The sequence below is a fragment of the Sander vitreus genome, chromosome 6 (assembly GCF_031162955.1).
Source record: "Sander vitreus isolate 19-12246 chromosome 6, sanVit1, whole genome shotgun sequence".
NCBI classification, from domain to species: Eukaryota; Metazoa; Chordata; class Actinopteri; order Perciformes; family Percidae; genus Sander; species Sander vitreus.
In genome coordinates this window covers 23,541,569-23,566,474 of record NC_135860.1, presented here as the reverse complement: position 1 = coordinate 23,566,474, position 24,906 = coordinate 23,541,569, and the positions used below count along the sequence as shown (strand labels likewise).

Here is a 24,906-nt window from a genome sequence, read left to right as displayed (position 1 = left end):
GAATTGAGCTATGCGCTGACCAGAAAAAACATGTGGTATTGAAAGATGTTTAATGCGGACCGTAAACTAATTCGCTTGCCTACCCGGCTGTCTGCCAACATGTCCTTACATGACCTGTCAGGGCAGTGTGGGAAGCTACTTGAGGACAACACTAAAATTGCAATGTTGATCTTGTCTTGTGTTGCGGTTTAGAAGTTTCTGTTGATTATTTCGACTTCTTCGTATGTATTTTTAACTTGGCTACACTGTAAGGCGCTTTTACAGTTTACCTGTGCGAAAAGTAAAATTATATTGTAACGTTAGGTAGTAGAATTTGTAGGTAGATAATACCACAGTAAAATCTGCTACCATTGGTTAAAAAACTACTACCAGCACAGGGATTAACAAATATCATAAGATAACTTGTTATTACTAGGGTGTAAGTTACTAGCCTGCGGCTGTAAAAATGAATATCCCAAAATGCAGAAAATGAACATAGACAAGGGTGCAGTGTATGTATAGCTAGTAGAACACTGTGGGACTTAAAAACAACTGCACACCTTTTTTTGTGAGAAGCTATTGCAGATAAAGTGATATGGAACAATTTAGTATTGCAACTCCATTAAGTTGGGGCTCTGTTAGAGTCATATTAAAGAAAATGGTAAATGATGCAGCAGATACAGAGATATACAGACTTTTAAATGGGTGATGCTTCAAAAACCTTGAAATCATAATGTTCTTATAATGCAACCACAACACTCAACTAACTCATAACACAGGCTGTTAAAATGTGTACAATGTGCACAATACAACATAACTGTTTCCAGGAACCAATCATGATACTTTCTAATACAATCCCCCCCCCTACACACTGCAGTGTCCAAGTGAATCAGGGTTTGCTACAAGTTACAGCAAAGGTCACACTACCAGCTATGACATGATGAGCACATAAATGGTCACACAATGACATTTAGGGGAAACCCGTTTAATTAAATATAAACAAAAGAGGTAATACAAATATTTAGCTAATGCACAAAGAGGTGCTTGTAGATTTCTATGAAAATAGAAACAATGTATATTTACATAGCTGAGAGGATGAACATGATTAAAAAAAGAAAAATCATCTTCTTCCTGTAGAAAAGTCAACAGAAGTCTTCAATCTCCTGTTCCAACTCCTAATCAAATAAGAGCAGGAAAGGACAATAGATTAGAAACATTAAGGTCCTTTAGGCAAAAGTAACATCTACTGTATGTTAGTAATATCCAATATTAATTTAATTAATACCTAATAATGGCAATATTCGATGTTGAGGCTATAATTAATCCTTACCTTTCACTCCTCTTAGATACCATTGCAATACTGAAATATGAAAAAAACTGGAATATCTCCTTTATTGCAGACATTTTGACACAGCAGGAAAAGCACACGTGTAACTAATAACGTTAATGAGGAGGTGTATCTGGACCTTGCTGTTGGGCTCAAAGGCATGGCTTAATTACAGCCATCATTAAGGTTATTAGTCACACCTGTGCTTTCCTTGCTATGACAAGTCAGAATGTCTCCAGTAAAAAAAGGCTACACCTTCTCATCAGTACAGTCCAATACTAACTTGTATTAGTGAAGCCTTGTTGTAGTCTCGTCTGTGTCTATAGATGCTCTGGCAGAGCAGAGCATAGAGTTTCTCCAGCTTGTAAACCTCGTAGCCTTCAGTCTTGGTCACTACTCTGTCCAACAGCTCCTGAGGAAATGAGGAAGACGGGCAAAACAAAGAGGAATGACTTGCAGATTACATTTTGAGTTGTCAATCTTCATACCCTCATATGGAGAAAAAGCCCAAGAGTACAGGATGAGGGAAAGATAATGAAAAGTAGCCTCATCTTGTCATCTGTTTATTAGGGCTTCTATGAGTAAAGTCAAGATGCAGAAAACCCATCTGACCACTTACTATAAAAAAAAAAAAAAAGACTCAACAATAAGCCAGACACCCACAATATCCCACACACACACCTTTAATTTGTCTCTGTCCACCACCAGAGGGGGAGTTTCCTGGTCCAGGATCTGCAGAGCTTTGTCCACAACGACCATCTGCTTCTGCAGCACAGCATTCTTAAGAGCCCGAGTTATGCGCCTCACGTTCGGCTCTGAGACACAAAAACATGCACACAAAGTGTTTAGACCACTATAGTAGATGACAGTCTGCTGACACATTCACTCTAAAACACTGGGACTGTACCTTGTTGTCTCTAGAAACACTACACTGACTTTCTTTAGCGAGGGATTGGTTAGTGAATATTGTCTCTACACATTCAGTTAAAGAGCCAGGGTTTAAGTATAGGACAGGGGTAATATCAAACCTGTGGCTGTGTCCTCTCCTCCTCTGACAGCTGCAGAGGTGTCTGTGGTCACGGTATCTGTTGCTTCCACCTCCATTGGTTCAGCAGGACTGTTCTGCTCTGCCTCATCTATACTAACTACCTTGTTGTTCCTGTCTGCCTGTATTACAGTTTTACATTTTTCAGTCTCAGTTTCTGCTACTAGCTTTTGGCTAGTAGCTTCACTACTCTCCTCTGGGTTGGATTGCCCCTGGGTATCTCCTTCTGTCTCAGTGTGACTGTCCTTCTTAGTGTTCACTGAAATGGTTTTATTGTTCTCATTTCCTGCTTTTGTCAACACTTTGATTTCCTCTGACTGTTCTGGTTGATCTGTGACCGCTTTTTCCACCTTTTCTTTTTCGTTCCGTGTCTGGTCGTCACTTTCTGGTGTCCCAGTTTCACACAGGATAAGCTCATCTTCAGTAGCTTGACTCCCCTCCTCTCTTTCCCTCCTGACATTCCTGCTCCTTCGCAGTGGGCCCAAAACTACCTTCCTGGGCTGGTGCAGGCCCCGACTCTACATCAACCATCATCTGATCCTCCTCTCCTCCAGTCTGCTCATCACACTCTGCTCCTCCTCCCTTCTCAACCTCCTCTTCATTGTCCCCATCTTCCTCTTCCACGTCAGAGTGTGCATCATCTCTGGACGTGTGAGGAGAGCAGGAAGACTTCTTCTTTGAATAGGAACCAGTGGACCAGCGACTCCTCCGCCTTTTCTTCTTCTGAGCTGGAGAAACCAAAGGGGATAAAGATGTTTTTGCGATAGCTCTTTTAAGTCAATTATTTTGTTTTGTTATCTGCAGTAGTTTTTACCTGAGTTTTTAGGCGTTGTAACAGCAGAGGCACTTGTGTTGGGAGTGACTGCAGCTGTGGGCCCGGTCGGCTCGCTTTGTGGGATCATGTCGATGATATTGGCTTCAGCAGGAGACTTGGACTGTTTGGGAAGGACGTGGTAGAAGGATGGAGCAAACCGGGCAGTGGAGCAATCTGAGGTAGTCAAGAAAAAGAAAGCACAATGCTTTTTTGTCATTCTACACCTTTGAGAAACACTATTCATTGTGGAACTGGAGGTCTGGTTCAAGTGGACGCAATTGTGCAGTTATGTGATAAGTTGAGTGACTTGAATGACAAAATAGGTAAGTAAGGGAACTAAAGCAATATAGTAGAATCAAATTAAAAGCATAAACTTAGTGCAGGGTACTTCAAAAAAGTTTTTTTTAAATTAGCCACTGAGCCGAGTCTGTCCCTGGGTAACAAATGATCTTTAGGGACTGTTCGGTATTTATGGAATGGAAAATAGAGGAGGGTCATGTCTTTTTATTCTTTGTTGAGGGGAGGGTCACCCACAACAGCAATCTATGGTTGTTGTGATTGTTGCAGCGCTTTGCACACCGACACACTTTGAATTTCTGATTGGGCGGGCCAGCTGTCAATGCCTGAATGGGCCAGGCCCGCCCACAGCTTCGCGCCTGGGTCCCGGTGATTTGAAATTGTAAAAACGACAGCCTTTTCAAGGCATTTAAGAAGGAAGGAGTGGTAGCATGCAAGCTGCCAACTTGACGCCAGTCTGAGAAATGGAGTTTTGGATAATGTTCAGCTTTGGCAGCTTTACCTATATGCTAAAATATACACTGACTAAGGAAGCCTAGTGACGAGTCCATAGCAACCAGTTCATGTGTTGAATTAGTTATTCAGTCAATTTTTTCAAATACGCCGCACTTTCGCCGCATAAATTGCAGATTTCCGCGCAAAATATGCGGGGCTTGCATGATTTCACAATCCCCGCATTTTCGTTGCTAAAAAAGTCACATATATCTTAGCAGAAAGTTGAAAAAAAGTTGCGTTTACTTCACACAAGAGCAGCCATTTTCCCCTGTTGCCATGGGAACATTATGAAGTGACGTAATTACGCGACGTGAACATTATCGAAAAGCTGCAAACCCCGCGATGAAGCCATGATGAAACCGCAGTTTTTGCAAGTTCCCGCAATTTCATCGCATAAAAATCCCGCATATTTCATCGCATTTTTTAAGAAAACGTGCCGCATAATCAATGATTTTTTACCCAGTGTGCTTTGTTGAATGGTCTCAATGTTTTATTGTTTTATTTCATGTGAATACTAGTTTACTAGAGGAGTAATACAGTAATGCAGGAAGTGTGCATTTAGTTTCCATGCTTATTGTGTTTCCTCAACAATGTTAGTGAGTAAATCTACTGAAATGGCCACCACACCATAACAGAGGAGTGTGATGTGTAAGATGACAAAGCAGAGGTTAAGTCATGTATGTCATGGTTGTAAAAAAAACAGTGGCTATCTGTACATCTTAGCCAAGCACCAACCAGTACAGAAGGCATCAATAAATTGTTGGGGAGGGTCATGCCTTTTTGCCCCCAATCATTATGGAGGGTCATAGAAACATTTATTGTTGGCGACGGGAGGGTCAATTCTATTTTGACTAAAGATCCCAAAACTCCTTTGTTGGCCCCTTTAATAAAAAACAAACAGTCCCTTACTGGTTAATATTTTAAAACTGGGATCACACAGAATGTCTTCGTAATCCCTGAGGCTAGGACAATGTTGACTGCCAAACGTCACATATTTGCCTTCTAACTGTATGCATGCATACACAAAAACACATAGCATTTACCTCTTGTGCTGCGCGACGCTTTGATCTCCACACAAATCTTCTCAAAATCTTCATCCAGTTCATCTCTGATGATAGCATGGACAGTGTCCTTCAATGCACATGCTCTGTGGCGGATCTGACGGTCTGGAGGAAACACACACGTACACTCACTCAAATGAGCAAAAATGAAACGTGTTGCATTACACTGTATATGTTTTCTGTGAGGATATGGCTGTGTGTACCTGAGGGGTCCCTGTCTGGGTTGTATTCGAGGGCATTCTGCCAGATGAGATCCACGTCTTGGAGGAACTCTTTGACAGTCCCATACCGATGGAGGTCGATCTTAGAGAGAACTGTTGACAGGTCCATAGGCTTCTCGATCACCTCAGCGTAATCTGGCACCTAAAACACATGACAAAGAGGCTGCAGTGAGTACAAACTGAACACTGGATAGTAAGGCTTTATTAGGAAATATGGAAATGAATAATAGAATATAATGGAACAGCTACCTCTTCTAAATCCACAGGCTTTGTGAAAGCCTTGAAGCGTTTATCTTGGGACAGGCGGTTGGTGACATCACGCAGGAAGAGGCGGAGCTCCCTGAGGGTATCTTCCTCCTGCTCGTCCAGTCGTTGGGTCTCCTCTTTTGTCAGCTGACGTGGGGCAGGTGGAGGGGCGACAGGAAGCACCTCCAATGCATTGAGCACTGAAGAAAGTGGAGTTGATAGACACATAAAGTCAGAAGTGAATTAAACTAACATAGTACTACACAACGCACAACATTAGTATCACATTGACTTTCAGCATGCAGACATCCTTCCTTTCTTCTCTGTATTTACGCTCACACATCCTCCCCCTGAAGCAGCTTGTATCCTACTCTATTTGGGTTGAATGTGAAGACCAGCATCTTCTTTTTTTCTCCTTTGTTTTTTTAGGAACAAGAATCAACCCTGCCCACTTTAACTACAGATCACACAAAGCTAGCTTAGCTCTATTATAAACTTGTCTATTTCTCACCAGCTTTCTTTTTTGAGGCAGGGGCTTTGGCAGCCTGAGTGAGAATTAGATCCTCAAAGAAGTTTCTTCTTTCTCTGCTGGTGGGGACCTGGACGTGAAAAACCTCTCCGTATTCCATTCGAAACAACTCCTGCACCTGAGACAAGAAAAGTGAGAGGAGATTAGTACTGTGTCCATCTGTCACAGAATAGTACATTAAATGGCATGACATCTTAATTTCACACCACAACTATGTTCTTATGCCCTCATGTATCACTCCTCTTTCCATACCTCCATACTGAGTTGGTCATATTTCAGGTTGCACGTAGCCAGCAGCAGTATAGGAGCGAAGGCAGGGATGGAGCTGAGCAGGCTGAGGAAGGTGGCTCTTAAGGCCGGACCAACCGTTTCCCACCACTGTCCGATGTGAGGGATGTACAGGACACTGGGAGAGGTCCGCTTTGCTTCAACAAAGATCTGCAGAACATATGATATGGAAACATTAATATATGATATGGATATTTAAAACTGGATGTAAATCAACAAAAGAGTGTACAAAACAGTGGCACTTTAATAGAATATAAGATGGGGGATCAATATGACAGGATGATAAAATGCTCAATGCATAACTCAACAGGTATGAAGAGGACCTTACAGAGTTAAGGAGAGTGTATTGACAATAGTTTACATCATTTCAAGTATAAAAAAACATTTCCAGGTTAGAGCCTCTCTCGAAAGTGAGGATTTATTTGGTTTTCTCCATTTCACGTCACTGTACATTTAAACTTTTATGTTTTTGTTTCACACACACATGAATACAAAATCACATTGAAGAAATATAAAAAACATATTAGGGTGTAGTAGAAACCTGTAACCCAAAGGACATACCAAAAGTAAAATGTAGACATACAAAATCACCAGTACATTTAAAGCATTAGAGTTCAAAAGTGTCATATAAAGCAGTTTTCATATAAACCAAGTATAGAATGATCTTTTTTTTGACTGCTGTTCTTAATAAATAAGCAACTTCCAAAACATCCCTTTCGGTAACGCAATGACTCATTCACCCCTGCATTTAACATAGCTCTTCGATGAGTATCTGTCTGTAGTGCATATTTATCCCCACTGCCCACGATGTAAGGAGGTGGGGCCCATGAACTACAGTCACTGTGGCAGCCATTTTGGCCAGTGAAGTCCACTGAAAAGAACACACTGAATTTGACAAGGCTGCAAGAGTAGAGACTACCTCTAGTCCACATCAGTTCTGTGTGAGGCCCGATTTTGTTTAAATGCAAATGCCCAACTGGAAGACATCACATGACTGGTTATACGTAACTAAATATGTACCAATTAACAATTTACCAGTGCATTATTTTGCATAGTGTTCTTGTTTACCTGAGCACAAGTCTCTTCCGGTGCAGTTGCGCTGGCTCCAAACAGCACGGCCATGTCCAGTGTGTACACGGTGAATTTCTCCAGAGCGTGGAGGACAGCAGGAGCCAGGTGGGAGCTCTGACCTGAGCCTAGTCTGCCCTCCAACAGCAGCCTGGGACGGTAGGAGGTTGGGTAGCTCAGCACACTACTACACACCGAGAGATGACAGAGACACTGAGATGGGTAAACTGGTAGGAAAGGGCTCAAGGGCTAATTTGCTTAAAAGATCTTCAAAAAAGATTTGGGTCACTGGGACACTATGACTACGATTTTAAATTAAGAAATTATGTAAAACAATATTTATTTGGCTTGGTTCCAGGCTTAAAACTCTTTATACAAGCATTTTCTGAAACGTCAATGGACTAATTAAATGGGGAAAATCACTCCTGGAACCAGAGCCGTTCAACAGGTGGGCTGTCACTGTTGAGCTCTATGAACACCTGCATAACACTGCCTCCTGAATAATGGCTAACCAACCTATTGAGGTTGAGGAGTCCCTGGACAGCAGGTGCGAGTTGGGAGTGAGAGGTCTGTCCATTGGGGCAGACTTCTGAGTCCTCCTCCTCACTGAACATCAGATCATCCTCAGACACACCACAGGCCACATCTGGAAATAAACACGCACACAAAAACACAGTACAGCAGTTACTCCAGATGACCCAAAAGGGGTTGGTAAAGGAACAATCAACCTAGTAGTTATGGACAAAGGGGAAAATAACTGGTTAAATGAACAGAACAGACGATTGCCAGAATAAATGAATGCAAACCAGAACAAAAGAAAAAAGACAATGCAAACCTGCACCGTGTTCTCTCTTCCTCTTTAAGCCCCGCTCAGCATGCGGGAACAGTCTGCTGACAGTGCACAGGATGTTCTGTAGGGTGGCACTCAGCAGAGGACGAATGGCAGGTATCAGGGCCTTGGCTGGTGACACTACTGCCCTAAGAATCACAATCAGCATCATATTTACTACAACCATATGCAAGAACCAGGCACTGAAAACGTAACAATAATGTTACACTCTTTTTTTCCTTTTACAATATACAGTTATTTTGGTTGTACCTCTGGGCAGCAGGCACCATCTTGGACATGGCGGCTAAGAAGTCTTTGCTTAAGATAGCGATGGAGTTGACATCAAGAACAAGTTTCTGCGATGAGGAGTAGATTTGTGGGTAACGACGCCGCAGTGCACACAGGGCAGCCTCTGAACACACTGCCTTGATGTCTGCTCCGCAATAACCTGGCAAACACATTGTAGACAATCATTATATAATCTGTAGTTGTAGGTGTGCACAAATTGTGTGCCAGTGTTCCTGTGCAAATGATGTGAATGGAGATAAAGGACAGTTTTGGTTGGGAGTCACAGGTTTGTCCTAGGCTCATACCTGTATAATTTTCAGAATATGTTGCACTAAAAGAATAAACAAAAATGGCTTTCTCTGATGTTCATACCAAGTTATACAGTATTGACAATTTGTATCTAATGCAGTTGTTATATGTACTGGGGACATTTAACAAGATGTGTATTTTTCAAGCTGCTGGACCATCATATGCAAACATACCAACGCATTTATCTGCCAATTCTTCCAGAAAAGTGTCGGAGGGTGGTGGATCCCACTGTCTGGTGTGGATCTTCAGAATGTCCTTTCTCGCCTGCCATACAAATAAAGATCACAGCATTTCAAGTTCAGGTCCAATATTTGCAAGCTGAAAGACTTCCACTGTTTTAGCCCAAAATCATTCACCACACGTCATGTTTTGTTCTTTTTCTTTTTCAAATCTCAGCCAAGCATTAAAGGGCATCTACAGTTTCTCACCTCTCTGTCTGGCAGGCCGAAGAGGAACTCTCTGTCAAAGCGCCCAGGTCTTCTCAGAGCTGGGTCAATGGAGTCCAGTCTGTTTGTAGCACCTATCACAACAACCTCTCCTCTACCATCTAATCCATCCATAAGAGCCAACAGGGTCGACACAATGGAACTACAGAGACAGAAAAAAAGACTCAGATCAGGTTTTCTAACTGGTCAACACTAGCTCTCTGTAACAAAGAGGATATAACTGCAGAACACTGAGCTAAATTGATGATATTGGATTGTAGTGAGTACTACTTGCTTGCAACAAAAGAAAAAAACAGTATAATAATATCCATTTAAAAGATGGTGAACTCCCACGTTCTCATTTCCAGCTGCCACTTTCTTTTCCTGATAAATGCAAGATGTCTTATGAAGAAATTAGGATTCAAACATATAACTACTATAATAAATGTCCAATAATTCTTACTGAAACTGCTTCTCTTTCTTTTTTGGGGCGGGGGGGCATTTTAGCCTTTAATAGTAACTGTAACTGTGATTGTTCTCACATGAAGCATGTACTAGGCTTATGACGGCCAATGCTTAATGCTGATTAAGATTCATTTCTTTCTTTTTCAGAAAATTGGCAGCCATATCTGGCAACCCAACACGATCCGACAGTCATTTTCATTCTTCCACTCTGTACATTTAACGCTCACTAATCTCATTACAATCACCACGCGTGTTCTACACATCATGAGAACAGGGAGGCTGCTCACCTGTGGATCTGATCCTGACGGCTGGACCTGACTGGAGCCAAACCATCAATCTCATCGAAGAAGATGATGGACGGACGCATCTGGTATGCCTAGAAACAATTCAATCAGTTGGAGATTGCATTATGTTTAAACCTGATACTTGATAATATTTTATCCTAATCTACAAGATAATGTGTCAAAATACAGGGAGTTAGCTTTTACAATTAATGTTTTCTGATATTCTTTGTCGATGGGAAATAAAACTTTGTCGAATAAAACTGACAATCTCCATCCATCCATCCCTAAAAGTATATAGTACATTGATGAGGAGTTTGGTTTACCTGGTCAAAAAGCAGTCGCAGCTGTCTCTCAGACTCTCCCACCCATTTACTGAGGCAGTCAGCTCCTTTCCTCATAAAGAAAGACACCTTTCTTTCATCCTGACTGCACTGATTGGCCAGCGCTCTGGCTAAAAGGGTTTTCCCTGTGCCTGGAGGACCGTAAAATAGACAGCCCCTAAAAAGACATGAGAAAATATGACAAAGATCAATAGCAGGGACTTTATTAGAGCTTTACTGCCATTACAGTCCAACCAAAGCCTGCAGAAGGGATCAGACCGAAAAGAAAAGAAGTTAAAAAAGAAAAGAAAACCACCTAAGACAGAAAAAAGTATGTTGTTATATAACTTCTTTGACAGCATAAGCCGGCCAGTCTTAAAAAATAGTTAATGAGATATTGAATGTAAAATGAATGTAAAGTCACATGAATGTAAAATGAATGCACAGCAAACACATTGTTTACCTGGGAGGCTGTATCTTGAACCTCTCAAAGACTTCTGGGTAGAGGAGAGGGAACACCACCATCTCTTTCAGCGCTGAGATGTGTCTGCTCAAACCTCCGATGCTTTCAAACCGCACCTGGATGACACAAATAAGTGTTATGTTTAGATTGTTTGCTTATAATACTACTGACCTACAAACTGTCCAAATGTCCATTCATCAGTATCGTATTAGCAGGAATACAAGCACATTGAAGTGCTAGTGTGCTATATTTAATGTCAATATTTATATCATATCAACATAGTGTTTCCTCTTTGTTGAATTTGTAGTGGCGGCCCACCATGGCAAATTTCTGCCGCCACGGTATCAGAAATAGGGCAGAAGCACAATGTAGTCGCGGTTGCCTTTTAAATGATCCTGCCGACATAATGCAATGTTGGCTGCCGCTCACATTGCAATTTAACAACAAGTAGAACTATTCAGAGGTTATTGGGCCCGTCCAGTTTAACTCCACATACTGTTGATGTAGTTTATTGTCAAAATGTTCACTTTCTTCCGAGTCGACTATTAAACAAACAGCTCCACCCAAAACGTCACCGCGGTGGGTCCGTTCTAATTGGACAACGTTCAACTTGTCAGTTCTGTCAGCTCATCGTCCTGATATCAAACATCTGGAAACATTAACACGGTAAGTGAGTCAGTGTAATATAATATAAATTGGAAATAGTCTATAGATGTAGTTGTAACCCACTCCCTCTGTGCGCCTGCCGCCTGGAGGTACCCCTCGGTACTGCTTGTTCAGACAGACCTGCCCCCCACTGCTAAAAAAAATCCTAAAGGAAACACTGCAACACATGTACCTGTTTGTCAGACTACTTTGGACATGTGTTTGCATCCGTCCATCTTTCAATGCGTCTTACCGTCTTGTCTATGTGCATGGGGTCGACATCAGCGAGGCTGGCGCCAATCTTCATCCTGTCCTTTTGGATCCCCAGCAGGTCATCTTTCACAAGGTTCATTGGCAGACATCTCAACCAAAAACATGAGAAATTAACATTTTGTTTAACAGATTCATTTTCTGGCACTTTTTCTTAGCTAAAATATTATGGATTTTCACAAGAGTTTTTTTTTACAATATACTGTATATTTTCATATTAATTAATCATTAAATAACAGGGCGACTGGTAACGAAAACTTGTAAAATGTTATCACTAAGGGACCCAAGAGGTCACACGAGTAACGAAGCATGACTTATTTCTCAAGAGTTATCTATTCATCCACCTTTACATGAATTAAGAGATACATTAAAAAAAATAGAACACTGCTGTTGTCTACCTGTACTGTATGACAGCTGCTGCTGACGCTCTCACCTGTTGACTGGCCTACTCCTGTTCTTACTTCTCCGTCTCTGGAATTTCTCATCATCTGAAGATGAGGAAGTGGAGTCACTGCTGTGGATGGCGTGTCTCCTTCTGCGGAGGCAAAAGAAGCAACATTATTTCTTGTCCTAACGGTATCATTACTACTATAAGCTTATCGACAAGTAAGAATCCCAACCGCATTTAGGTAATGGTTTTCTTTTTCATTTAAGCTACTAAAACATGTTTTTGCTATGTTGCCCTCAGCAAAAGAGGGGGAGACACTTAGTATTAAAAATAATTTAATTTTTATAAAGTTTTATAAAAATTTAAGGTCAAACAAACACACAGCATCATTACCACTCACTAATTACAGTTTTACTGTTGTTGTTAATTGTACATAAACAATTAAATTACACCAAATACTGGCTAATAGAAACTCAGCCTTTAAACAATGGGTAATTCTTTGGTGCAAAGTTAAACAATGCTAAGACAATAATTAAGTTCAGGTAAAGTTTGGTTCCCCATCTCATATCCCAAATGTGCCACATCCTCCAACAACTATAGTGACAGACAGCACCCCAAAGACAAACTACAGGCTAACAATAAACACCAATATGGACAAGTAGCAAGGGTCTTACCTCTCAGAACTACTCCTGAGGGTGGGATGAAGAGAATCAGAAAAAAAAAGAGGAAAAAGAGGAATTTTGGGATTGGTTTTACATGCAATGATAATACTAATGGCTATTAGAGAGAGCGCTATGTGATCCTATTCTGGACGCTGCGTTAGTCAGAAAACGTTTTCTCACTGCTACTGTAAATTCTAACATTATTTCATAAGGTATTAATCAGAACATAAGTGTTACTGAGAAAACAGATCCCTTGATAGCAGATGTTATGCCAAGTTATTGGCTGGTGTATGAGCTGTCATCAGAGCTCCAGACTAACATTTCCAGTGGTAGCACATTAATTGGTCGCGCCTTTTCTTTGGTACAGTGTGGTATTTATCAATGACGTTGCATACTGATGAATATATATATATATATATATATCTAAAAATAACTTCATTGGCATACCCTTGTTTTGCATCGATGTAACGATTGACTCAAGACTTGAGGGGCTCAGTGTTTCGGCTAATGCATCAGTCCCTGCAGGTTTTGTGTTTCTAACTGTCCTTGTGCAATTTCAAAGTTTCTGACTTAAACTATGTCGACCCGGTATCAAGTTTACAGTTGCTTGCAATGGACGGGCCATATTGCTTACAACATACACACAGCATAGCTTTCCCCTTGTACCGCAATCACAGATACAGCGTTTGCCATCCTGGCATTTTTTCTTCTTCACTGTCTCTGTCTCCCCCTGCCTGCACTTTCATCATTAGTGGGGTCCGAGTCAGAAACTCTCGTTGTCTCTCCCTGCCAACAAACCAGCCTCCTCCTCTCTATCTTCATTTTGCTTTAGAAAATAATCAGCTACTGTATAGACGGCTTCATTTGCGGAACACGGTAACAGCTAAATGGAGCATTTCGTGAAGTTCTACACCGCTACGCAAACATGCGCATCACGCACTGTGCAACGCATATGCAACCAATTTGGTCACAGTCTAGCTCTGTGTCATACTAACCTGCTGGTTCTTCTCCTGTTGTAAGGGCTCCTGGGGGCCGTGGAGCTGAATCTAAACCTGCGTCTGGTAGGAGACGAGTGGTCCATGCTGTACATGCTGCGCTTCCTGGGCTCTCTGGGTTCTAAGAAAACAATAGCAAACCCCATCAAACTGTCAAATTTAATAAAATGCAAACAGTCTGCTTAAAGCGTTCTAATGAATAATCCAGTTTCTCTAGGTGTATTTTATAGAGTGGCGCTACATGCCAAATATGCAGTATGTTAAGATCTTCAATGAAGTAACTGAAACCAATTGGAATGCTATCAGTCATAATATTGGTAGACACTAAAAACACTAACTAAAACTAGAATTAGCGCCTTGCGGTTGTATGCCTCCGCCAACCAGTCAAGTTGCAGTTTACATCCATGTCTGTCTAGACTAGGGCTGATGGAACGAATTCGGAAGTTCGGTAGTAAAATAAATCAATACTATTCAAATGTGATTTTTTTTAATAAATATGTTGGCTAACATCAGCTAATCTCCCTCTTCTCGCCTTGGCCTACCCGCATGTGAAAACGAAATGCTTTTGTCATGTCACGTCTGATGAACAATAAGTTAGCGGGAGTAAGAAACACAAGGCGTTGGGAGGTCTTAAGATCATGGAGCTAAGGTTACGTACCGAGTAATGTTAGTACAGGGGGAGTGTCAGGCTGCGGCTGGGAAAGGATGGAAAAGTTTTAACATGACTTTAAAATAGACATCCACCGAGCCAAAATGCTTATGTTATCATTAGTTGCGGCGTTGCGAGTTATAGGAGCTTAGCTGGGAGCTTCATGGAGACAGCTAATGTTAATGTTAGCTGCCCTACAGCTGTCAGAGTTAGCTTTGACTTCATGCATTACCTTCTAACAGCTGTATTCTCAGTAACGTGACAATCTGCAAGAAACAGGTTGCTTATAAATCACTAAAATAGTAGTGACAGCACCGTTTGGCTTAGTTATCAATGATGTTAGCATGGTGGCTAACACTATTGTTACTTAGTTTATGACAAATCGTTTCGGCTGGGCTTTCCAACATGATGTCATTGTGCTAACTGAGCACCGTTAGCCTTTACAACAGAGCCGCTTCAATACACTTGTTAAATAAGGTTTCATTACAGAGTTTCTCTGTTTGTGTTTGTTGCTGTGTGCTCGTGGTGGGAAATGAATGTAAATAAAGCGACGTGCAAGAAATGCAATGCGCTATGAAGTAGGTCCCCTTCAAGGCCAGGCTGATATTAGAAGTCCCTCTAGTGGACAGAACATGGAACAACAACAACAACAACAACAACATGCCTATGGTGGCATTGACAATGCATAAGCCTGAGTAGTGTAGTACATATTAATAACAGGCTGCATTTAAGCATTAAATATTCGGATGTTTAAAAAAAAAAAAAAGAAATAAAATTCGAATGGTATTATAGAGGAAGATTGACAGCTCTAGTCTAGACTCGTATAATATATGTAGCGCAGACAATTTAATAAAAAAAAGGTATTAAGTGTATTTTTTGCCTTTCACATGTGGGCATATCTGCCACGATGTGATCAAGTTGAACAAAAGCAGTACCATCCTGTGGGGCCTGGTAGCGAACCACAGTCTTTCGCTGTCTGAAGTCATAACGCCTCTGATTTTCTTCTTCCTCATCCTCGCCACCCTCATCGTCATCATCTTCCTCCTCCTCCTCATCTTCTCCATCTTCCTCCTCCTCTTCATCATCATCGTGATCATCCTTATCCTCTCCTGTGAATTAGAGAAAAAAAGGGGGTTCCATCCTTATTTAAGTTTCTATAAAAAGGTATTATAAAAAGCATTTCCCGGCTATGTACCTGAAGTGGTTATTAATCCTAATGCATCTCACCTTGGTTCTCCTCCTTGGTGTCTTTACTCTCCACATCTGTCCTTAGGGACCTTGTCATTTTACCCCTGGTGTACACACCGAGCTGCTCAGAGGAAACAGGTCAAATGCTGGTTAATCCACTGTTTTGAAGCTTGTTACACATTCTCAAACAGCAACATAAACACTAGGATTACACAACGCAACGTAAAGCTTTAGAAGGGAAAAGTAACGTATGTGAGTTCTTACCTCTTGTTCATTGTCTCGGTCTCTGCTCCTCAGTCTGCGTCTCATCTTCTTCATGTCGTCCATCTTCTGCAGAACAGCTTCAGCAGTGCTGAGGGACAATCAGAGTAACAATTTAGCAGATTTTTATCAGAGTTTATCTCTAATCTCATTACTCATTAGCTTGAAATCCACACCCACAGCACATGTATGTATGTCCCTCCATTTGTTAGATACTTGTTGGGGTGATAGCTCAGCGTTATTTTTGAACTGAAGCATGAGGCAAAAAGAAGCTGGAGTTGTTGCTCAACTCACTTGGTGATGAGGCGGTCGTAGAGGACTGACTGGTTACGGGTATCCAGTTTGTATCTGGTGATTCGGGAACTACGTCGCACTGAACGATCCTCCTCTTCCTCCTCTTCTTCTTCTTCTTCTTCCTCCCTTGTCGGCTCTGTAGATTGAAGCGGCTCCTCTTGGGAGTGGATGACCCCTCCACCTCATCTGGAACATCTGTGGCAATGGAAACAGTATTATGTTAGCTTACTAGTATAGACTCTCCTAAAAATACTGCTAAACATGCTTAGTGTGCTATATAGGAGCTCCTGTGCTCTGTGGAGAGAAATTACACTGTAGCAAACTGTACCTGCTTGCTGTTTGCCACTGGATGCTTTTCCCTCTCTCTGCAGCCTGGAAGATTTTCTGAAGAGCGGAAGGACACATAAAATCAGAAATGAATTCCTCCTATATTCATTATGTGAGTATTAACAATTTGCATAGTTATGTGCACACATTTTGCAAAAATGTCAAATTCTCCCAACTTGGGATTTTCATTCAATTTGATATGGCAAGCATATATTTGCTGAGATAAAAGGTCTTTCCAAGAATGACTGTAAAAAAGGTAGGCCAAGACGTGGATGGCAGCCAACTTACAAAATTAAAAATATTCTGGACAATAAATAATATTTAGGTTGCAAAGAATCTTTTGACACACGTTTTGTCACGACTACGTCAAAAAAAAACCTGAGACTTGCTGACTAGAGTAGGTTGACTAGCACCCATGCCCCTTAGAGAGTAGCTGTTTAGAAAGTATCAATAATATCAAAGTGAGTGTGTCTGTATTACCTGAGGCATCCTCCTCCAGAGTTGTCTTCATTCACAGGGGAGCTGGTATTCGGCTCTGTGTCCGCAAAAGAGACCTCTAGTTTAACTCTCTGTCCTCGGGTCCTCGGAGAGTGATGGAGTCCACTTCCTTCATCCTGCTTCATATCAGCATGCCCCTGGCACAGTCAGATTATGAGTTCAGAGTTTATAGCATATATACAAGGAATGATGAGTGTCTGCGATTAAATTAGAAATTCAAATGAATCATGGGCCGTGATGAAGATTATTTGATTTACTTTTAGACCTGTACAAAACTGAAGGTGTACAGGCTTCACAACAAAGAATATGTTTGCAATGTGAAGCAAGCTGTGTGAATCATCACTGTTCACATGTGAAATTACCAGTATCCCCATTTATTTCTGTCAATTTGTTCCAGCTTTTGTATATTGAATTTTAAATTATATTTTACACTTTGTAAATGTTCATACAACATTCAACCATGAACTGCATTTAACAGAATATATGTGGATTATCATTTTAAATAAATACATCCTTCTTTTTTTTTGTATCTATAAAAAAAGAAATAAATACATTTATATGGCTGCCAAGACCAGACTGCTGGGTGGCAATGACTATCTCATGACCAGAAAGCTAAAGACTTGTTTGTCAGTCACTAAACCACTATTTGCCCTTTTGGTTCTGTTGCTGACCACCATCTCTGAAGGCACTTTGTTAAAATACTCGTTATGTGTCTCAGAAGGTGTGTTGTTTATGGATTAGAAACGAAGACCTAAAATAAATCTTAAGCTTAAGTAAGTTTACGCTCAGAATATACTTTAGCAACTAGTTTATGAACATAATTTAATATCCATGTCAAGCATGCATGTAAGATAAAGAAGCATATTGTTTTGTTTGTTTTAAACTAAGGCCAGGGTTAATCCTACAGAAAGTGGTCCTGTTTTGCAAAAGAGTGCCTCTGTGAAAATTGAGGGTTACAGTTTATTAAACACATTTAATAATTGTATTTGTTATAAAGTAAAATATATGTCTGAGACACGGTTTAACGAAGGATTACGCTAATAAAATAATACATCTCCTCCCTCCACAAAAAAATACTGTAGCTCGCCACAATACCAAAACAATGACAATTTATGACATTTAACGTTAGGGCATTTCGCTTCCTGAATCCTGACAACCTGGTCAAATAACCCAACGTTATGGTATTGTTATATGGCCATGACACACAACACTGAGCAAAACATTACAGTTGAAATGGTCTAATACCTCTGTCATTTGACTGTAGAGTGTGTAAATGTTTGATACAAATGAATCAACCAATGTCCAATAGACATGCAAGTTCCAGTAAAATGTTAGAGGGTGCTCATTCAGATAATTCATCAGTAACGTTAAGTTACAAGCTAGTTAATGTTAGCTTAGCACGCTAGCAAAACTAGCACAGCAAAGTTATGTTCATGGACAATTTATACACCAAGAGTATAAATGGTGATCTAGTTATCTAAACAGCGGTCTAAGTGTATATGATCACATTCACCATGTTGTTTTCCGTGCTGCTAAAGCTTTCATCCAGGGCCCGGGAGGACCGGGTCTGCCGGGCGGACTTTCTCTGCGACGCGGGAAACAGTGACAGAAACTCGGAGCTTGTTTCCAACTCCATCGATCTCCTCTTCGGAGTTGTTGCCACCGGCTCAGCTCCTACACCGCCGCTACTGCTGCGTAGTATCACCATCTTGACTCCAAACCGACTCTATACTAGCACGAACGACAGACAACCAGCTGATATTCTGCCTTAAAATGTGTTACGTGTACGGTGGCGCCAACATGACACACATAACGGTAAATATCCGCCAGCTGACAAACAAGCTCCTCACTAAGCCCCTTGATTTCTGGCGCCATAAACGTCATCGGAGGTTATTAGGTAAGCGGCTAAGAGCTACCGCCAGGAAAAACAGATCTCTTGGAAAAATTGCATTAACGTCAAGTTGTGAAAATAGTTTTATATTTCAGTAATTTTACCACATCGACGATGCAGCCCATTATAATGGTCACTGGTGTTATGATATCAGTCATAGGATTTGTTTAAACACAACATGTGCGGAGGGATACGAATACAATTTGAAAAGGTCTTCCGGTCGAAGTTGGAGCGCGCTCTGCTCCAAACTGCGCAATAGCGCGCACTTCATTGTGAACACAAACCATGTACTGAGAGCATATTCACGTTAACACATTTGTCAAATTGCTTCAAATGGCCACTTCCAAACAATAGCAAAAATAATTCAAAACACGGAGTCAACATCAGCTCATCATCTTTTATTTGAATAAATGACAGATACCAGAAGAGAAAATACAAAGTCTAGAATTGTTTCTAGCCTAAAAAAAAAGTACATTGTGTAAAACTGCTGTACAGGCAACCAGAGCCTAACTGTAAAATCTTACTATCTTTCCATTGCATCCTCCCTTTTGCTGATCCTCATTCCTAGTGTTTGAGGGATACTAATGAAGTGCAGTCAGGATAATAAAAAGGGAAAACTACCGATGTGTAGGGTGAGTAAACCCAAGACCAAAGCTCTTTCCTGTATTTAATAACTGCTAACCTCATTACCATTTAAATTTTTAGCTTTTTGTTAAACCGGAGGCCATTTGCCAAAATAGTTACAAGCAATCGAATTCTGAGTAAATAAAGCAACCGTGCCGGGTTTTCAACAAAGAAAATAGAAGGATTCAATGAAAGACTTGAGATTTCACTTATCAGAGCCCACATTTCTTTTCATATGCACAGCAGCCAACTGTCACATTTCACAGTACGTTTCAACAACAATGCAAATTAGGTAAGTGATAACATGAGTTTGCCACCTCACAGCCACTGATAGGAGTCTATGCAATTGTGAGTGGCAGCCACATTAGCTGCACACACAAGACTGCCACTTTAAGTAAATAGGCCTGGGCATTATCTTAAACAGGTTGTCTGATCCTGCTTGCTCACATTAATAATCTTGAATATTGTGAAGTTATGGCTGGTGTCCTCTCATGTTTTCAGGGCAAAAACACTATGACACAATGTGGCCAAAATACCTGAATAACTGGTTTACAATGTGTCATGAGACTGTTGGCTATTGTGCTTTTATGTCATGAAATGTGGCCAGAAAGCCCCATCACCAGGGAGGGCGTGTTCACGCAATGGCTGCCAGGTAGTCTTTAACCTCCGCTGGGGTGAGTCTTTTGAAGCCGGCCTCGTTGCAGATCCCCACCTCAATGTTCTCCTCTGTCATCTGACCCTCAAAGCTCTCCTGAAACACAAAGATGGGAGAGTGTAAATGATTGATGATATAAGGAGATAGATTTCATCCCTTATGTATTTTTTTTATAACAAACACCCTACCTTCAATGTCAAGATGGCTGTATGGATGGCATCTTCCAACTCCAGATCATTGTTATACCTGGGGAACAAAAACACAGTGGTTATCTAGTAATCTGTGAAGTGTGAATAATGTAGAAAAACTGTAAGAGTTGAGGGCCCACAGCACCAAACACCTCAAACTGTGCACATTCATGGTGTACTGTATATTGTTGTTCTTAAACCATGTCCCAATGACCCAAACTGGGTCAGGGGCTTATTGTTGAAAGATGCCCTTTTAAATAAAAGCCATGCTAGTGCCCATATGACGTAATGAGGCCGGGGCAACACTAAATTCACACCTTTTAGGAACATGAATCATTAAAATCAGGTTCTACACCCTGGGCCTCACGCAAAACTGAATTACTTTTCCAGGGTTTTCCATTGTAGTGAAGCAGATACCATCCTGGTTCATTTTCCTTGTGTGACAACTACAAATTAAACTACAATTAAATTGGATAGTAAAGCTTCAGCACACATTTCAGCCTTCAGTTATAGAGCACAGTGGGGCTTTATGTCAATCTGCATTAACATTAAAAGTAGACGTACGGTTTTCTTTGTTTACGATTCTGTCATTGGTATCCATTCAGACTTTGAATGAGACCAGGGTTTTATCATTGAGATAGTGCCGATTGTCAAGTACTAAGCTCACAATCCAAACATTTTCTGTCCACAACCTATTTTCTTCTATTCATTAAAACAAGAAATGCCTTTAATTGTAAAATCTTACCTTTTTTCAAGGAATGTTTTTCCATTAACGTAGTTCTTTCCCATGGCTGTGGCTTTCCATGCAAAATATGCACCCTGCCAGTCAGGAGAATACAAATTATGCTTCTGACATAGTATTATAAAGACCAGTTTAGTTTATGTGAAGGAATTAAGTATTATTATTATTATTACTACTACTACAGCAAGGCAGGGTTAATCTGCTGTCAAAGATGTATTAAAATAAAACAATTACTAAGCTTTGCGCTAGAACGTAATTGAAGACAAATGTTTTTCAACAAATATGAAGCTAGCACACGTACAGAAGGGTCTGACTGGAACAGGTAGGGGTGGTCTTCATCCCATCCAGCTATCAGCAACGAAACGCCAAATGGACGCACTCCACTGGAGGAAAAAAACAACAGATTAAATCTAAATTAAATCCAAATACTAGATAGATAGAATTCCTCTGAAATATAAAAGGTGATGTGTCTATAAGCAGTGAGTGTATTTGTGTATACCTACCCAGACTGTGTGTACTCCTGCATTACAGAGGCCACTCTCTGGACAAGCTGACCTGTTGGGATTGGCTCTTGGTAAACCAGGAAGTACTGTTGTGCCAACTTCCGAGCTCGTCGCACTAAAACCCTGCAAGGACAATACAACTTATTCATTTATCTGTGCATGTGAGGTTCAGTAAGTCAAGGTGGTGTCTTCTAGATTTCTCACATACGAGGGCTGGGACAATATGCTTTTGTCCCGATTTAATTATTTCACCATACATGGGTGCCAATTCGATACGAAATGCAATTTAATAGTATCGAGTATTGCAATTTTCCTTTCCTTCTTTAACAAAAACAAAAGTTGAATAATACACTTCTAGAGACAATATAACATGAGACATTTCTTAAAACGAATTGTTTTCCAAGAAGAATACACATCACGTCAGTCAGCCTGACATTTTCTGCTTTCAGTCTGTTTGGCTGGAAATTTTCTAGTTGCCCTCAGTGGTACCGTATAAAAAGAGAAAATATTTAGGTCAATCATTGGTAAAAAATAAATAAAAAGAACTGATTTTAAAAATAAGCCTAGAAATATTGTTGCTTATGAACATTCTGCAAACATCTTCACATTTTTCCCTCTTTAGTGCCCTTAAAAGCTGCTGGACATCACACAGAAAGATACTTTTTCTTCCAAATGCAGAAGGAATCCTCACCTGTAGTCAGGCCCCATGCCGCTGTAGACCATGCCTATGTGTTTAGTGATGGGCTCCACTTTATGGACACTCTGCTCATCATACAGAATGGACTTTTGTTTCTTCTCTGTTGCCAGGACAACTCCATTGGAAGCTGAAAATGAAAGACAGTATCACAATTAGCATCTTAACAAATCCTAACTAAATGATAATTTTTTCTAACCAGCTTCAACTACGTAATGCCATGCATAGCCTTTAAGGATGCTGATGGCTGCTTAGGTTGCTGCGCCAGTCTGTAAGGTTGTTCCATTCACTTTGGAAAAATAGCAAATCCTTCAAAATATAACATGTGATGATAGCTGTCTGTATCACATTTATAAACCAGTTTAGTTTGTTAAGGTTAACAACCCTGATGATGAGTTCTGAGCACCGAACTAAAGCAATGTCCAAACATAATCCAGTTAAAAAAAAAAGGTACAAAGCAACGATTTTCAAAAGATATAGGAAAGGAGGGCTTTAACCATTGCAATGTGTTCATTGAGGTATGTGTATGTTCATATATATATATATAAATAAATAAATACATATCAATAAGATATAAATATGTGGTAATAATTCACTTATATTATAAGTTAGAGAATTGTGGTCAAATATATTAGGGTTATTATATTATTAAGGGTGGGGGAAAAAAATCGATAGAGCACAGTATCGCGATATTTTCTGTGACAATACTGGATCGATACAGACGCCAGGTATCGATCTTTTATTATATATGTGTTAGTCAGTTTGTCTGCTTGACAATCCAATTTTGCAGCAATACAACTGAAGTGAGATGAACAAACAGAGAAGTTTATCTTTTTAGATAAAACAGATGTTGACAGATTTTCCTTTTGGGGAAATTATTTGAAATTGGGAAAAATTTGAAGTAAAAAAAAATAAAAATGAAATCGTATCGTGGGGCCTCTGGTGATTCCCACCTCTATATGTTATGTGTGAGCGTATGTAAATATATGTATGTGTATATATATTAGTGTGAAGAGTATGTATGTATGTATGTATGTATGTATGTAAATATATATGTATGTGTGAATGTCGATATATATCTGTATATGGATTGTACATTCAAAACACCAAATTGTATATAGTTACATGGGAGTGTTCCGCAGTACTAAGGGAAGTTAACAATATTTAAATAATAATAATAAATAATAATAATAATAACAATTACTTAATTACTGAGCTATGGAAAGGGGGTAGGATTAAATAAGTGTATACTTCTTCCTACTCCTTTTCAGACATGTCTATGTTGGTTAATGTTTCTTATTGTTTATTGAATGTTTTGCTTATTTAACTTATTAGCACATTTCTTTGATGTTTTGTTTGGATTATTTTTGATATGTCTGAAATAAATGTATTCATTTATTCATTATGCACCACTGCCCTCTACACTCGCCGTTTTCCACATTAAAGTCAGGAGAAATGACTCTGAAGGAGTGGCAATACATCAAAAATTGTTTCCTATCCATTTGTTTATGTTAATCTATCCTTTACCAAATGCATGTTATTTAGCATTATACACCTATCCAGACAGGGAGTCATGTTGCATCCTGTGATAACTATCAGATATCAAACGAATGTGGTTTATTTTCCCATGTAATAAAAGCTTTTGGATTCAAAGCATGACACTAACGTTACTTTTCACAATAATACAAGAAATCTTCATAGCCCTGTGGTCTATTTTGCCCAAAAACGTACAGTTTACTAAGCTCCACACATTTACACACACACCTTTGATGCCAACTGAGGGTGCTCCGGCTGCTACGGCTGCCAGGGCATATTCAATCTGGACCAGTTTACCCGAAGGGCTGCAGGAAGAAACACATGATGCTAAATTACTATTCTGTGAGGAGGAGCAGGAAAATAAACTAAACTAACGTTACATGCAGATACAAAACCTACTAAGATTTAGTGCAACGATTACCAAAGACAAAACTGAAAGTAAAAGCTAAAACAACCGACTCATCTGAGAGCTAATTTTACGTTAGCTAGCTAAACTAGTCTCAACAAAGTTATAGTTGGCATGTAAAACTGACCTGTTTCGGTCTATTCAAATAATACGCTCAGAAATACAACAATTTGGCAAGTTTTAATTGTCGATATCGGAAGAAAACAGTAATTTAGAAACATGTTAACGTTAGCCGACATGCTAGCTAACAGTTAACGTTAACAATGACAGTGCATCAACTACAACGGCCCCTAAAACCTTCTTTTCCTATACGAATGGTAAACTGTGCATACTTTTTTATCAAATTATTGTTCAACAACAACCCTTACAGGCTAAAAGTTTATATGCAATTTTAAAATTTTATGGCAATTTTGACAAAGTTTACCTAAATGTGGTGAGGGAAAAACTGTAGCCACGTTCCGCCATCTTGTTGTTCTTCTTCTACTCTGTGTCGACTGCAGACTTGCAAATCCACTTAAGGGTGTATACTGCCACCTATCACCACCAGTTACATTATACATCAACCCTGCCCGTTAATATAACACAGCCATGGCCCTGCCCTACAAACCAAACGTTTAGAAATACTAAATCTAAAACAATATATGAAAACAAGCCTGTGGTGTAATAGACCATACGTACGGAATTTAAAATTGTAGATAACATTAAACGTAATCTGGACTATTGTTTTTTTGGAAATA

The 24,906-nt window shown here is 40.1% G+C and overlaps 2 protein-coding genes and 1 non-coding gene across 3 annotated transcripts; all 3 read right to left on the bottom strand.

Annotated features, from left to right (window-relative positions):
* Positions 1 to 943: 943 nt before the first annotated feature.
* atad2 (ATPase family AAA domain containing 2) lies at positions 944 to 18,813 on the bottom strand. Its single transcript, XM_078253527.1, is given in 32 exon segments — positions 944 to 1,154; positions 1,590 to 1,718; positions 1,988 to 2,121; positions 2,335 to 2,815; positions 2,817 to 3,079; positions 3,166 to 3,339; positions 5,001 to 5,123; positions 5,222 to 5,381; positions 5,489 to 5,685; positions 5,997 to 6,132; positions 6,267 to 6,452; positions 7,371 to 7,557; positions 7,887 to 8,016; positions 8,206 to 8,348; positions 8,470 to 8,647; positions 8,970 to 9,060; positions 9,225 to 9,384; positions 9,974 to 10,062; positions 10,294 to 10,468; positions 10,754 to 10,869; positions 11,652 to 11,760; positions 12,102 to 12,203; positions 12,731 to 12,745; positions 13,714 to 13,834; positions 15,298 to 15,471; positions 15,590 to 15,671; positions 15,815 to 15,902; positions 16,106 to 16,233; positions 16,236 to 16,300; positions 16,434 to 16,489; positions 16,913 to 17,067; positions 18,444 to 18,813. Coding segments are annotated over 32 exon segments (4,575 nt in total). The 5' UTR covers positions 18,639 to 18,813; the 3' UTR covers positions 944 to 1,121.
* On the bottom strand, positions 7,073 to 7,207 carry LOC144520142 (small nucleolar RNA SNORA5). The gene has a single exon (XR_013502190.1). It is a non-coding gene; the product is annotated as a small nucleolar RNA SNORA5 (small nucleolar RNA).
* A 391-nt stretch (positions 18,814 to 19,204) lies between the features above and the next one.
* psma2a (proteasome 20S subunit alpha 2a) lies at positions 19,205 to 24,703 on the bottom strand. Its single transcript, XM_078253526.1, has 8 exons — positions 24,594 to 24,703; positions 23,992 to 24,068; positions 22,225 to 22,357; positions 21,534 to 21,656; positions 21,332 to 21,413; positions 21,034 to 21,107; positions 20,289 to 20,346; positions 19,205 to 20,196 (listed from the first exon to the last, which is right to left on the bottom strand). The coding sequence occupies exons 1-8, from the start codon at positions 24,632 to 24,634 to the stop codon at positions 20,080 to 20,082; spliced, it is 705 nt and encodes a 234-aa protein (XP_078109652.1). The 5' UTR covers positions 24,635 to 24,703; the 3' UTR covers positions 19,205 to 20,079.
* Positions 24,704 to 24,906: the final 203 nt, after the last annotated feature.